Source organism: Phyllobates terribilis, unplaced genomic scaffold, assembly GCF_046119375.1.
Source record: "Phyllobates terribilis strain yellow unplaced genomic scaffold, ASM4611937v1 Scaffold_9__5_contigs__length_417890890, whole genome shotgun sequence".
Lineage (NCBI taxonomy): Eukaryota > Metazoa > Chordata > Amphibia > Anura > Dendrobatidae > Phyllobates > Phyllobates terribilis.
This window is the reverse complement of record NW_027362769.1, coordinates 149,953,610-149,968,502: the sequence shown is the minus strand read 5'-3', so window position 1 is coordinate 149,968,502 and position 14,893 is coordinate 149,953,610. Positions and strand designations below refer to the sequence as shown.

Sequence of the window (14,893 nt, the reverse complement as noted above, 5' to 3'; positions counted from 1 at the left end):
GTCCCATAGAGAATTAATGGAGCAGTGGTGCGCATGCACGACCTTTGCTTTATTCCAACAGGGCATTTTAGAGCTTAGTTCTTGTGATCAACGAGTTTCCCAATGGTCAGACTCCACTGATCAGAAAGTTACCACCTATCCGATCAGAAAGATACCACCTATTCGAAGTCCCGTAGATGACGAATGGAGCAGTGGTGCGCATGCGCTTCCTTTGCTTTATTTCAACAGGGCATTTCAGAGCTTAGTTCTTGTGATCAACGAGTTTCCCAATGGTCAGATCCCACCGATCACAAAGTTATCACCTATTCAATCAGAAAGATACCACCTATTCCATAGGTGGACGAATGGAGGACAAATGGAGCAGTGGTGCTCATGCGCGTCCCTTGCTTCAATCAAACAGAGCATTTCAAAGCCCAGGTTTTGTGATCGGTGAATGTCCTAGTAACTGGACCCCACCAACTAGAAAGTTACCACCTAATCGTAGGAGAAATGTTGGGAATAACCCTTTAGGATCATGAACTTACAGAACACATCCATTTCAATCATTAAACTTACGTCACTAGCGATATCTCTGGAAGCTCTGGCAGCCTTGATCGCAATGGCGTCAGCTTTCAAGTCATATCCTTTCATCTTCGCTTGGTCCCATCCTTGAGTATACAATTTCTGCAGGAAGAATAAGCAGCTGTTATATCAAAAACTACTACTACTCAAAATATACAGGATCCTATCACCTAGGTGATGTAGTACTTACGTTGCTGCAATTGATTTTATTGGCCTTAGCCAGCAAAATTTCCGGAGTATCGGGCATGACGTGAATAGTGCGTTTATCGTTATTCCAGGCTTCAGTGTACAAGCGCTGAAAGAAAAAGCAGGGTACAAAGTGAAACTCATGAAATCTGAATATACACATTGCTCCCCCGTACACAGTAACGCACAACTCGGCTAAGCGCTGCCGTGTTCTCTACGAAAGAGCCGCTGCCAGACAACTCTGATATCAACTTATCTTGGGTGAAAATATGAGGAATTGATGTTGAAGATCCAACAGGCTGGATCCTTCCCTTCCCCAACATCATCCATCAGGGGAGAGTTGGGAGGCCCCATATACATTAGACTAGTGGCTGGCCCCATCAATGGGCAGGTTCAGCCTACTTTACTAATGAGTATAGGGGCCTTTATCTAGGGCTGTAGGGTTGTAAAGATTTCATAGATGATCACTTGGCTATGATGCGTCTTTAAGATTGATGTAAAATCAGAGAAAAAGCTAAATTGGATTGTAATACTCATCCATTTTGAGTTTGAACTCCCTGTAAATGACTTACGTTATTCATAGTCTGAGCATTGCTCTTGGCAAGAACCAATTCCATTGAGTCAGGAATAGAGGTGAACCTGAAGGTGTCCGGTTTCTGGCGATAAGCATTGTCACTCAGGATCGCTCCAGCCCTCTTTGCTTTCTCAACTTCCAAGGAACCAACAGGGACCCAACCAATGCCTTTAAGCCACTCCATATCGGATTTGTAAATGGCCTAGGAGGAGAATTAAAGCCAATATTTAGATATCTTCTACATTGAAGAATGAGATATTTTCCTGGGTTATATCACATACATCACTCTGGAGATCATAGGCCTTCCTTGCTTGTATGACGTCATTCTGGTCGGGTAGACACGTCCATTGGTGAAGGTAATGGCGGTAATCAGCGTCGTTAACTAATTTCTGGCAGTTCTTTGCCAAAACCACAGACAGCATTTCCACGGGGCTGTTGTACTTGGTCTTTGATTTCTCAAAATCTTTCTTGTACTCTCGTTCACTCTGGATCTTGGCAACATGCATGGCCCATACAGATTTGGGATCGTCCAATAAGCTTCTGAACCCAACATGGTGTCCTTGCTGCTGACGATATCCTTTTTTGTACTTGAACTATGGGTGAAAAAAAAAAGTTCCAAAATGTAATATTATACAATGAATGGTTCTAATTTGTTTTCTGTGCTTTACTATTACTTCTGAAAGTTGGATTAAATATAGTACTACTTTTAGACTTATCAGAACTTACATCGCTGACGATATCTCTCGAAGCTTTAGCTGCCTTGATTGAGATGGCATCAACACGTAAATCATAACCTTTCTTTTTACTTTCCTCCAAAGCAAGTCTGTACTGTTTCTGTAAGAAGAAATTAAGAAGACTAATTATTAGACTTGGCAAAACTAAGTGACTTGGCAACTAGACTGGAACTGAGATGTTGCAGCGCCATGCACAGCCATCCACATGTATGAGCTGCCATAGCTGTTTGATCATATATGTTAAGGCGTAAAGCGCCATGGAATTAATGGCGCTATAATAATAATAATATATTTGTGGTTTTGTGCAGATATTTTTTACCTTTCACATTGTCTGGGGCAGTCAAAACTTAAATTCTCAATACACATGCTAAATGCAAATTTAAGTAATTTACTTAAGGACATATGCCCACATGAGGGACGCTTACCTCACTGAAATTAACACGATTTTGTTTTGCCAGTTCAATCTCGGGAGTGTCTGGCATAACATGGATCATTGTCTTATCCTTGTTCCAAGCGTCGGTGTACAGGCGCTAGAAAAAAAAACAATATTTGTATGATTACCGCCATGTTTTCCTAATTGTATCACATAAGAATTAATTCAGCAGCAACCAACCTAAGCACTCTCTGGCAAGTGCAGCTCCTTGACGAATCCTAAGCAGTTTTATATTTTTTTTTACACCTTCTTGATATATACAGCTAATGCCCTACACACATTAGGGCTCAGCACAAGGCCACATTGTGGCTCCATTCTGTATGAATCCATAATATGACATTTTACATCTGGTCTTACTTATGCCCTTTTTCATGAAACATTTCTGCTGAATTCACCAAACCTGGCAAATATGAACAATTTGCAATTCGCTTCGCGCTAAGTACCTAGAATGAAAATTTTACACATTGCAGAAGATTACATTATCTACAGAAGGCACACATAACCTTAGATCCAGCCTGGTGGGCTTTCCCATAATCAAATCACATGTCATAGCAAAACCAATGAGGAGGGACTATCATAGCCAGTAGAAAAGCAGAGGCAAGGAAGGCAGCAGCCATTCTGCGGTGAATCTGGATAGTGAGAAGACGTTACAGCTTGCAGGATAGCAATGGAGATAGGGGAGGGGAAGCTACAAAACACTGACAAATGTGTATAGATACTATGTGATAGGACAGCAGTGAAGAACAGCTACCATCCCTTTACCTATATAGGCTGAGGTCACTTTAACATTTCTAAGGCTGTTTTTGTATTAAAAAGCTGGAAAGGGTTAGGATACAGTCCTAAGAGCGCTCAGAGTGTTACCCACATCTTGCAGTAATTTGGGGCATATTGATTTGCCTCTAGCCTAATTTTAGGAGAAAAATTTGGCAAATTCGATTTTTTAAAAAATGTGCTCATAGTTAATAAAAGGCATTAAAAACAAACAAAAAAAAAACAATAAATCCAAGAGATGGCATGTATTTTACTTGGGGCAATTCTTATCGCACACAACTTTTTTTTTTAACGCTCACCTTATTCATGATTTCAGCATTGGCTTTTGCAAGAGTCATCTCCATAGAATCTGTCACACTGGTAAACTTCAGAGTATCTGGTTTCTGGCGGTACTTCGCATCACTTAGAATCTCACCCGCTCTTTTGTTCTGCTCCACCTCCAACGAGCCAATTGGAACCCATCCGATTCCTTTCAACCACTGCAGATCTGCTTTGTACATGTTCTGCCGCGAAAATAAATTGAAGAAAATGCGTTTAGCATAAGTAACAAACTTTGTGGAAAACTGCAGCGTACATCCAAACCCTCGCCACCTCCTATCGCCTCCAGCTCAAAAATATTTCCAGAATCCTTCTTTTTCTCAACCCTCAATCTACTAAACTGCTTGTGCATGCCCTCATCATCTCCCGCCTCGACTACTGCAACACCCTCCTCTGTGGCCTCCCTGCTAACACTCTTGCACCTCTCTAGTCCATCCTTAACTCTGCTGCCCGACTAGTTCATCTCGCCTCGCTCCTCCTCTGCTACCCACCTTTGCAAATCCCTTTACTGACTCCCAATTGCCCAGCGTATCCAGTTCAAACTACTAACACTGACCTACAAAGCCATCGATAACCTCTCTCCTCCGTACATCTCTGAACTAATCTCCCGATATATTCCCTCACATAATCTCCGGTTCTCCCAAAATCGCCTTCTCTCCTCCACACTTATTCGTTCCTCACCCAAAACTTCTCTCGAATATCCCCCATCTTCTGGAATTCTGTGCCTCAACACATCCGATTATCCACCACATTCGAATCCTTCATACGGAACCTGAAAATCCATCTCTTCAAGAAAGCTTTCAGCCTGCAATGACCACGCTGCCTCCTCAACACCACTGGAGCTGCCTCCTCACCACCACCGGATCTGCCGCCTCACCTCCACCGGAGCTGCTGCAACCCCCCAACTTACTGTCTCCTTCCCCATCATCCTGTAGAATGTAAGCCTTCAAGGGCAGGGTCCTCTTCCCTCTGTACCAGTCTATCATTCTTAGTTTGTATACTGTAAGTAGGATCTGTAATTTGGTATGTAACCCTTTCTTATGTGCAGCACCATGGAATCAATGGTGCTATATAAATAAATAATAATAATAATGTAATATTAATTAATAAATGTCTGCAGATAGTACTCACATCACTCTGGATATCATAGACCTTCCTGGCATGGACCACGTCATTCTGGTCTGGCAGACATGTCCACTGGTGCAAAGGCTTCTTGTAGTCAATGTCGCTGACCAATGTCTGGCAATTCTTGGCCAACACGATGCCCAGCATATCCACCGGCATGTTAAACTTTGTTTTCCACTTTTCAAAGTCCTTATGATACTCTCTGTTACTCTGCATTTTGGCCAAATGCATGGCCCACACAGATTTCGGATCATCCTGAAGGCTGCGGTAGCCGACGTGGTGTCCTTGTTGCTTGCGGTATCCGATTTTGTATTTGAACTGGAGAAGCGAGAATGAAAAAGTCAATCATCAAATGACACTTTATACCTTATATTATGTAAATACTGATGTAGCAAACTTCATCTTGACATGTGACCTGATACCTAAGAAAATTTTACTTGACATGTCTGATGCGGCAAATGTCAAGTTAAAGATTGATTCATCTGTCTGTACCTTACTTCCTAAAAATGTACGACCTGTAACATTTTATTTAGTGATTTTAGTATTTACTGAGTTTTATTATACTCATGGTGCTGCGGTTCCTTAAAAGGTTCTGCATCAAATCAGTTTCACAATCGCTAAAAATTGTGCTTGGAACATAGCTATATTGGCTTTAATAAGGTCTGTATGGGGGAAAATGAAACAGATACAGGACATTCTGTATTTGTTATATGGCTTGTTTTACCTCTCTGTTTGGGGTTTTCATGTTTAAATGAGAAAATCAATAAAAATGGCGCTTGGAATGCTGTGACTTGTTAGATGCGCGTTTAAGAAATATTCATTATTCATTTATTATAGGTATTATTTATATATATATATATATATATATATATATATATATATATATATATATATATGTATATACAGTACAGACCAAAAGTTTGGACACACCTTCTCATTTTAAGATTTTTCTGTATTTTCATGACTATGAAAATTGTACATTCACACTGAAGGCATCAAAACTATGAATTAACACATGTGGAATTATATACTTAACAAAAAAGTGTGAAACAACTGGAAATGTGTCTTATATTCTAGGTTCTTCAAAGTAGCCACCTTTTGCTTTGATGACTGCTTTGCACACTCTTGGCATTCTCTTGATGAGCTTCAAGAGGTAGTCACCGGAAATGGTCTTCACTTCACAGGTGTGCCCTGTCAGGTTTAATAAGTGGGATTTCTTGCCTTATAAATGGGGTTGGGATCATCAGTTGTGTTGTGCAGAAGTCAGGTGGATACACAGCTGATAGTCCTACTGAATAGACTGTTAGCTGCTTTTTTCTTGCCATAATACAAATTCTAAGTAAAGAAAAATTAGTGGCCATCATTACTTTAAGAAATGAAGGTCAGTCAGTGTGAAAAATTGGGAAAACTTTGAAAGTGTCCCCAAGTGCAGTTGCAAAAACCATCAAGTGCTACAAAGAAACTGGCTCACATGAGGACCGCCCCAGGAAAGGAAGACCAAGAGTCACCTCTGCTTCTGAGGATAAGTTTATCAGAGTCACCAGCCTCAGAAATCGCAGGTTAACAGCAGCTCAGATTAGAGACCAGGTCAATGCCACACAGAGTTCTAGCAGCAGACACATCTCTACAACAACTGTTAAGAGGAGACTTTGTGCAGCAGGCCTTCATGGTAAAATAACTGCTAGGAAACCACTGCTAAGGACAGGCAACAAGCAGAAGAGACTTGTTTGGGCTAAAGAACACAAGGAATGGACATTAGACCAGTGGAAATCTGTGCTTTGGTTTGATGAGTCCAAATTTGAGATCTTTGGTTCCAACCACCGTGTCTTTGTGAGACGCAGAAAAGGTGAACGGATGGACTCTACATGCCTGGTTCCCACCGTGAAGCATGGAGGAGAAGGTGTGATGGTGTGGGGGTGCTTTGCTGGTGACACTGTTGGGGATTTACTCAAAATTGAAGGCATACTGAACCAGCATGGCTACCACAGCACCTTGCAGCGGCATGCTATTCCATCCGGTTTGCGTTTAGCTGGACCATCATTTATTTTTCAACAGGACAATGACCCCAAACACACCTCCAGGCTGTGTAAGGGCTATTTGACCAAGAAGGAGAGTGATGGGGTGCTTCACCAGATGACCTGGCCTCCACACTCACCAGACCTGAACCCAATCGAGATGGTTTGGGGTGAGCTGGACCGCAGAGTGAAGGCAAAAGGGCCAACAAGTGCTAAGCATCTCTGGGAACTCCTTCAAGATTGTTGGAAGACCATTTCCAGTGACTACCTCTTGAAGCTCATCAAGAGAATGCCAAGAGTGTGCAAAGCAGTCATCAAAGCAAAAGGTGGCTACTTTGAAGAACCTAGAATATAAGACATATTTTCAGTTGTTTCACACTTTTTTGTTAAGTATATAATTCCACATGTGTTAATTCATAGTTTTGATGCCTTCAGTGTGAATGTACAATTTTCATAGTCATGAAAATACAGAAAAATCTTTAAATGAGAAGGTGTGTCCAAACTTTTGGCCTGTACTGTATATATCTATATAGACATAGATATATATAATAAAAAAGAAATAAAAATATAATAAAAAAAATGGAGCTTGGAATAGTGTAACTTGTTAGATTCGGGTTTAAGAAATATTTATTATTCATTTATTAATTTATTGTATGTATTTATTATATATACAGTGAAGGAAATAAGTATTTGATCCCTTGCTGTTTTTGTAAGTTTCCCCACTGACAAAGAAATGAACAGTCTATAGTTTTAATTTTAAGGGTGGGTTAATTTTAACATTGAGAGATAGAATATCCAAAAAAAACAAACAAGAAAATCACATTGTATAAATTAGATACATTTATTTGCATTTTGCAGTGAGAAATAAGTATTTGATCCCATACAAACCATTATGAGTTCTGGCTCCTACAGACCAGTTAGACGCTCCTAATCAACTCGTTACCTGCATTAAAGACAGCTGTCTTACATAGTCACCTGTATAAAAGACTCCTGTCCACAGATTCAATTAATCAGTCAGAGTCTAACCTCTACAACATGGGCAAGACCCAAGAGCTTTCTAAGGATGTCAGGGACAAGATCATAGACCTGCACAAAGCTGGAATGGGCTACAACACCATAAGTGAGACGCTGGGTGAGAAGGAGACAACTGTTGGTGCAATAGTAAGAAAATGGAAGAAATACAAAATGACTGTCAATCGACATTGATCTGGGGCACCATGCAAAATCTCACCTCGTGGGGTATCCTTGATCATGAGGAAGGTGAGAGATCAGCCTAAAACTACACGGGGGAACTTGTTATTGCTCTCAAGGCAGCTGGGACCACAGTCACCAAGAAAACCATTGGTAACACATTACACCTTAAAGGTTTAAAATCCTGCAGTACCCGCAAGGTCCCCCTGCTCAAGATGGCACATGTGCAGGCCTGTCTGAAGTTTGCCAATGAACACCTGGATGAGTCTGTGAGTTATTGGGAGAAGGTGCTGTGGTCAGATGAGACAAAAATTTAGCTCTTTGGCATTAATTCAACTCGCCGTGTTTGGAGGAAGAGAAATGCTGCCTATGACCCAAAGAACACCGTCCCCACTGTCAAGCATGGAAGTGGAAACATTATGTTTTGGGGGTGTTTCTCTGCTAAGTGCACAGGACTACTTCACCACATCAATGGGAGAATGGATGGAGCCATGTACCGTAAAATCGTGAGTGACAACCTCCTTCCCTCCACCAGGACATAAAAAATGGGTCGTGGTTGGGTCTTCCAGCAAGACAATGACCCCAAACATACAGCCAAGGCAACAAAGGAGTGGCTCAAAGAGAAGCACAGTAAGGTCATGGAGAGGCCTAACCAGTCTCCAGACCTTAATCGCATAGAAAACTTATGGAGGGAGTTGAAGCTCCGAGTTGCCAAGCGACAGCCTCAAAATCTGAATGATTTAGAGATGATCTGCAAACAGGAGTGGACCAAAACTCCTCCTGACATGTGCGCAACCCTCATCATCAACTACAAAAAACGTCTGTCTGCTGTGCTGCCAACAAGGGTTTTGCCACCAAGTATTAAGTGCTGTTTGCCAGAGGGATCAAATACATATTTTTCACTGCAAAATGCAAAAAATGTATCTAATTTATACAATATGATTTTCTTGATTTTTTTTTTTAGGATATTCTATCTCTCAATGTTAAAATTAACCTATCCTGAAAATTATAGACTGTTCAAGTCTTTGTCAGTAGGCAAACTTACAAAAACAGCAAGGGATCAAATAATTATTTCCTTCACTGTATATATATACACGTGAATAGGAGAGAGCTGCAGTATCATTCATGGCCGCTACAGAATAAGGCAAGGTGCAGGTGACCATAGATGTTCTCATCCGAGAGAATCGTGACGATTATGAAAATCACACTCTGATTAGAGTGTCATCACAGTGTGCTCCGGTTCTCTCGGATGAGCAGAGGATGGAGAAAAAAATGTCTCCATCTTCTTTATTCTGTCAGTCCGTTGAAATCGGACTGCACTCAGATGCCATCAAAGTGCAGTCTAATGTTTTTCCAAGCACTCATTGACTTGCAATCCGAATATTAGATCAAACTCAGACATGCAGCGATTTTTTTCTTCGGACAGACTGTATCCAAGGAAAAAATCGGACATGTGCACGGCCGCATAGAATAACATTGTTCCACGTGTGATCTGATGTTTTGTCGTATCGCATGAGCCCTAAAAGAAACTGTGCCACTTCCGGTGTGCCACGCACCCTTCAATCAGATGACTGGTGAGCATTTCGAGTGATCTGATATCGGTCATCAATATTAAAGTCACGGAAAACTACATTAAACTCCGGAGGTCAAAACGTAATCGCAAGTATGTAACTTTTACCTAGTGTCAAAGTTTGATCTGATGACATTTTTCATTCATTGGATACTTACATCACTGACGATATCCCTTGATGCTTTTGCAGCCTTGATGGAGATGGCGTCGACTCTCAAGTCGTAGCCCTTCTTCTTTGAGTCTTCCACAGCCTTCTTATACTGACTCTACATAAGGAACAATTTAGTTCAGTTCAGATTACAAAAGACTAAAAACAATTAAAAGTAAACTTTATTTTATATATCCGTTGATTATGGGGGGGAAACCCATGGAAAGACAGGAGAATAAACCATCTCCATTCATGATGGTGGGTCCAATACTGGAGCCCTGCGGCGTTACATTTATTATACATCGGCATATACAAGATACTAATGCACATTTGCTTACAACGCTGTAGTTAATTTTGTTCTGTCTGCCCAGCTCAATTTCTGGTGTGTCCGGCATGATGTGAATGGAAGTTTTGTCCTTATCCCAGGCTCCAGTGTAGAGTTTCTAAAAAAGAAAATTATATTAACTTTTCTCGTCTGTATACGACAAGTTTCGTCACTTACGATCTATATATGAATTTACCTTGTTCATTATTTCAGCATTAGCTTTGGCCAGGGTGAGTTCCAGAGAGTCGGTGACGCTGGTGAATTTAAGGGTGTTTGGGTGCTGCCTGTATTTGTTATCACTCAAAATCTCTCCAGCTTTCTTTGACCTTTCAACTTCCAAAGAACCGATAGGGACCCAGCCTACTCCCTTCAGCCATTGCAGATCAGCCTTGTACAAATTCTGTAGGGGAAAGAAAAGACATGAGGCATAATCTGTATTTCTAAATGGGCAGTGATATTTATTACTCATAGTAAATACTAAATAATACCTGCACACACTGCACAAAACTATGCCGCTATAATACCCAACTAAAAAACATTGCCTAGAAAACGGGACTCGGGATTTGGGTTTCCAAGCGTCAGAGATATGCTGAAAATCATCCTAAAGGAGTGCGGTGGAGAACCCATTCTTAACTTTTCCAATGAACTTCCATTTTCCATGATTCAGTAATAATACCGCTTTGGTTCTAGTTGTATACTCACATCACTCTGGATATCGTAGACTTTTCTGGCATGGACCACATCATTCTGGTCTGGTAGACACGTCCACTGGTGCAGGGGCCTCTTGTAGTCAATGTCGCTGACCAAAACCTGGCACTTCTTGGCCAACACGAATCCCAACATGTCCACGGGCATGTTATACTTGGTCTTCCACTTATCGAAATCTTTCTTGTACTCTCTATCACTCTGGATCTTGGCCACGTGCATGGCCCATACAGATTTAGGATCATCTTGTAGGCTGCGGAAACCGACATGGTGTCCTTGTTGTTTCCTATAGGCAGTTTTGTACTTGTACTAAAAAAAAAAAAAAAGAATAATTTTAAAAAATGTTATTATCTACATATTTTTCTCAATTTATTCATTGTCTTTTTTTTATTAGTAAATATAATCATAAACTAAACATAAAACCCACCCACTTTATAATGTAGCATAAGGATATATTAAAAAAACGTACGTCACTGGCGATGTCTCTGGAGGCTCTTGCTGCCTTTATCTGGATGGCATCTGGACGGAGGTCATATCCCTTTGACTTGGATTCTTCGAGTGCTTGTCTGTACAGTTTCTACAAAAAAAAAGCAATAGTTGAAAATTTTAAGCAGAATTTTTAGGTTTTTCTACCAGTTTTAATTGTATAAATTGTTGAAATTTATTTAATCTTAAAAAAGGAACACTAAATGGTGAATATGTTAAAATGTTCGTGATCACTTTCACCACTAGGGGGCCAATCTGTATACAGCTGTAGACTGATGCTATTAAAGGGGTTTTTCTAACTATGGCTGATCAGGAGCCCATGGCTCACCTGTCTACCAGCTTCCTGCTTGCCAGGGGGAGCACTGCGCTCCTGAATGATTGGATGAGCAACATTATCACACCTTTGAACTGTATGCACAACGATGCTGCTAGCAGAGGCAGCCTGACCTCTGCAGCATCGGAGGAGCGCAAAGACACTGGATCCGTCCAGCTTCAGATCAGCGCTTGCAAGCTCTATAGCAAACAGCCTGGAAGCGCTGCTCTCCTTGCCTAGGCAACTGGCCACCTCTGATAGACAGCAGCTGTGCCGGTAACCTAGACCACAAGCAGCAAACTATAAAATGAAAAATCTCTCCGTTATTGAGAACCGAGAGGATTTTTAGTAAGAGGTAAATTGCGAAGTTACTTGTTTTACAAGCACTTTTACGAACGCGAGGAAATTAATAGTGTCCATCAACACTAGGGCGCCTGGTGAAAAACGTGAACATCAGCATTTTGACACTTAAAAATATATTAAATAAGCAACAAATTTGCTGAAATTTACATGATTTTTTTCTCACATTGATGGAGTATTACACCTTTACTCACTTCACTGTAGTTAATCTTGTTCTGTTTGGCAAGAATGACCTCGGGTGTATCGGGCATTATGTGGATTTGTGTCTTGTCCTTGTTCCAGGCATCCGTATACAAGCGCTGAAATAAAGAAAATCACGTAAGAATCATTGAGATGTCCTTTTGAGTCTGAATTATTTCTAGGTAAAAAGCTGTAAAAACATTACCTTATTCATAATGTCTGCATTGGCCTTAGCCAGCACCAGTTCCATGGAGTCGGTAGTGCTCGTGAAGCGGAATTTATCAGGGTGCTGACGGTACTTCTTCTCGCTTATAATGACTGAAGCCCGCTTATTTTTCTCATCATCCAAAGAACCAGAAGGAGACCAGCCGATTCCTTTCAGCCACTGCAGATCTGACTTATACTGAACCTATAAGAAGCAGAACGGAAGGACACATTATATTTAGGATATTAACTATTGCCGTAATTAGTGATACATTTTGCACGAGCGATGATGTATTGTGACTTGGTGTGGAAGCTATAAAAAAATCCACAACAAATCTTTCACGTCGAAGCGAAAATTCACATGCAAAAAGTGAACCCAGGCGAAATCTGCAACAAAATCCCCATCCAACCCATGAAAATCTTGTGGCAAATTCACTGTAGCCAAAACCACTGATCAAAAATATGGACAATTGTGGACAAATTTGGCCAATTTTGCTGCAATTATAACTTTAGTGTGTTGGATGAGGCCAGTTTTAGATAGTGGTACAATTGTCTAGATACGTAAGGATGGGCTGTCCGGTGGAAGTTCGAGTTCTGGTACCCTATCCGAACTTTATTTAAATGTTCGGTGTGGGTACCAGAACAGTAGCCGAACTTCAACCAGAACCTGAACCCCATTAAAAATAATGGTTGCCCAAACTCTGAAAGGGAAAAAAAAAAATTTCTCTCTCCTCTCTCGCCCTCTCTCTCTCGTCAGCGCCACCATAGACTTACCCCCGGACTCCGTACTTCCACAGAAAGTCCGTGTTTCTGGTCAGGTTCATCCATTTCTATAGATATGTCAACTAGAGTTGAGCAAAAAGATATACAGGACCCTGTCCCCATGGCCAAGTCGCAAGTCCATGACTAGCTGGGCCTGAGCCCTGCAAACCACCTCCTACCCGTCGGCATCCCCGGCACCTCTTCTGATTAGTAGCCCCGGCGTGATGTCATCATCGTACTCATGACATAATGCCAGGCCTACTAATCAGAAGAAGCGTCGGTGATGTCGACAGGTAGGAAGAGGTTCACAGGGCTCTTGTTCGGCGTCCTCAGGCTACCGAAAGTTTTTGCTCAACTTTAGTGCCAACGATGCGATTGGATAAAAGTTGAACAAATCCATAGATTTCGGCGAGACGTATATGGGGCCATCCCCGGCGACTTTATCTTGACAGATGATGTCGGAGGAGGGAAAGATTGGGCACTTCAGATTTTCTATCACTTTTTTTAGGGGGGAAAAGCCGCTACCAGAGGAGCCCGCCCATTGAGAACACGCAAATGCTCGAGCCAAGCCGAATGTCAATGTGTTTGGGGGAGTAGGAAGAGATAACTGTGGGGTCGATTGAGCGTTTGGATAGCGGCTATCTAAGGTGTCTGACCAGTGGAGTGTATTTCTAAGGACAGCTAGGCCTAGAAATGAGATGAGGGTCCCCTAATGGGACTTGTACTTACATCGCTCTGCAGATCGTACGTCTTCCTGGCGTGTACCACGTCATTCTGGTCAGGTAGACAGGTCCATTTATGAAGAATGTTTTTGTAGTCAATATCACTGACTAGTGTCTGGCATTTCTTGGCCAGCAATATTCCCAGCATATCCACTGGTGTATTGAACTTGGTCCTCCATTTTTCATATTCCTTCTTGTACTCCCTATCACTCTGGATTTTGGCTACATGTATGGCCCATACAGACTTGGGGTCATCTTTGAGACTGCGGAACCCAATGTGATGTCCTTGTTGCTTTCTGTAACCAATTTTGTATTTGTACTGAGGAAAGAAAAAAAAATTGTAAATATTACTTCTGGCTTCTATTTCTACAGGCAGCCTTGTCCATAAGCAATATATCAAAGCAGTCATCTATCAGATCCTTATCTCATTGGATTCTCAAAATTGTGCTTTATCTAACCACCATGCTTTACACTGCAGCTATCCTTTTAGTTGGCTTAAAGTTATTGTATGATGAGCAAATTTCCATTAGAGTAAAAATAGAATAATTACATTTTACAAACGAGGAACTATAAGGTTGGTTAATTATCTTAGCAATGAATCAATCAGAAGCTAATCTTACATCGCTGGCAATGTCTCTTGATGATTTGGCAGCCTTTATTGGTATTGCATCGACACGCAGGTCATAGCCCTGTTTCTTTAACTCCTCGTAGCCCGCTTTGTAGTTTTTCTATACAAGAAATGATATTGATATTTGTTAGTTTTGTGTCAAAACAGAAATTTACATTTAACATAATTAAGCTATTCCAGGTGTTAACATCTATCTATTTTTATTTTTACCAAAGCATCACAAGAACATATTAAAAAAATTAAATCTTGCATTCACCACTAGGTGGAGCTTGAGCGCTTACTGCATACTGATTTGTAATTGAGTCCAATGGCAGCTTTGTATACAACAGGCTCCCCCTTGTGGTAGCTTAAGGCAGGGAGAAAGTGAAACAGTAAACAGATCCTATTTATAATTTTTTTTTTTACTGGGTAGAATAGACATCAGATTTTATATAAATACTATGTATGCATTTTAATATATTGATTATAAAGAGACTAATAAAAATATGTAAAACAATATTAAAAATATAAAAAAAAACAAAATATAAAAAGTCATGCATGCCCCCTTTGGGGACAATTATGCACGAGGTGATACATATTTGG

General features: G+C 40.9%; 1 protein-coding gene across 25 annotated transcripts in view; it reads right to left on the bottom strand.

Annotated features, from left to right (window-relative positions):
• The window catches only part of NEB (nebulin), a 203,011-nt gene that overhangs the window by 108,452 nt on the left and 79,666 nt on the right, over positions 1–14,893 (bottom strand). For all 25 annotated transcript variants that reach the window (XM_073647182.1, XM_073647185.1, XM_073647188.1 and 22 more), the window contains 17 exons: positions 14,304–14,411; positions 13,691–14,002; positions 12,201–12,404; positions 12,010–12,114; positions 11,126–11,233; positions 10,654–10,965; positions 10,148–10,351; positions 9,965–10,069; positions 9,637–9,744; positions 4,709–5,020; positions 3,559–3,762; positions 2,481–2,585; positions 2,048–2,155; positions 1,603–1,914; positions 1,320–1,523; positions 752–856; positions 556–663 (listed from right to left, as the gene is read on the bottom strand). In XM_073647182.1, the coding sequence (XP_073503283.1) occupies positions 556–663; positions 752–856; positions 1,320–1,523; positions 1,603–1,914; positions 2,048–2,155; positions 2,481–2,585; positions 3,559–3,762; positions 4,709–5,020; positions 9,637–9,744; positions 9,965–10,069; positions 10,148–10,351; positions 10,654–10,965; positions 11,126–11,233; positions 12,010–12,114; positions 12,201–12,404; positions 13,691–14,002; positions 14,304–14,411 (3,024 nt within the window). The remainder of the gene's footprint in view (positions 1–555; positions 664–751; positions 857–1,319; positions 1,524–1,602; positions 1,915–2,047; positions 2,156–2,480; positions 2,586–3,558; positions 3,763–4,708; positions 5,021–9,636; positions 9,745–9,964; positions 10,070–10,147; positions 10,352–10,653; positions 10,966–11,125; positions 11,234–12,009; positions 12,115–12,200; positions 12,405–13,690; positions 14,003–14,303; positions 14,412–14,893) is intronic.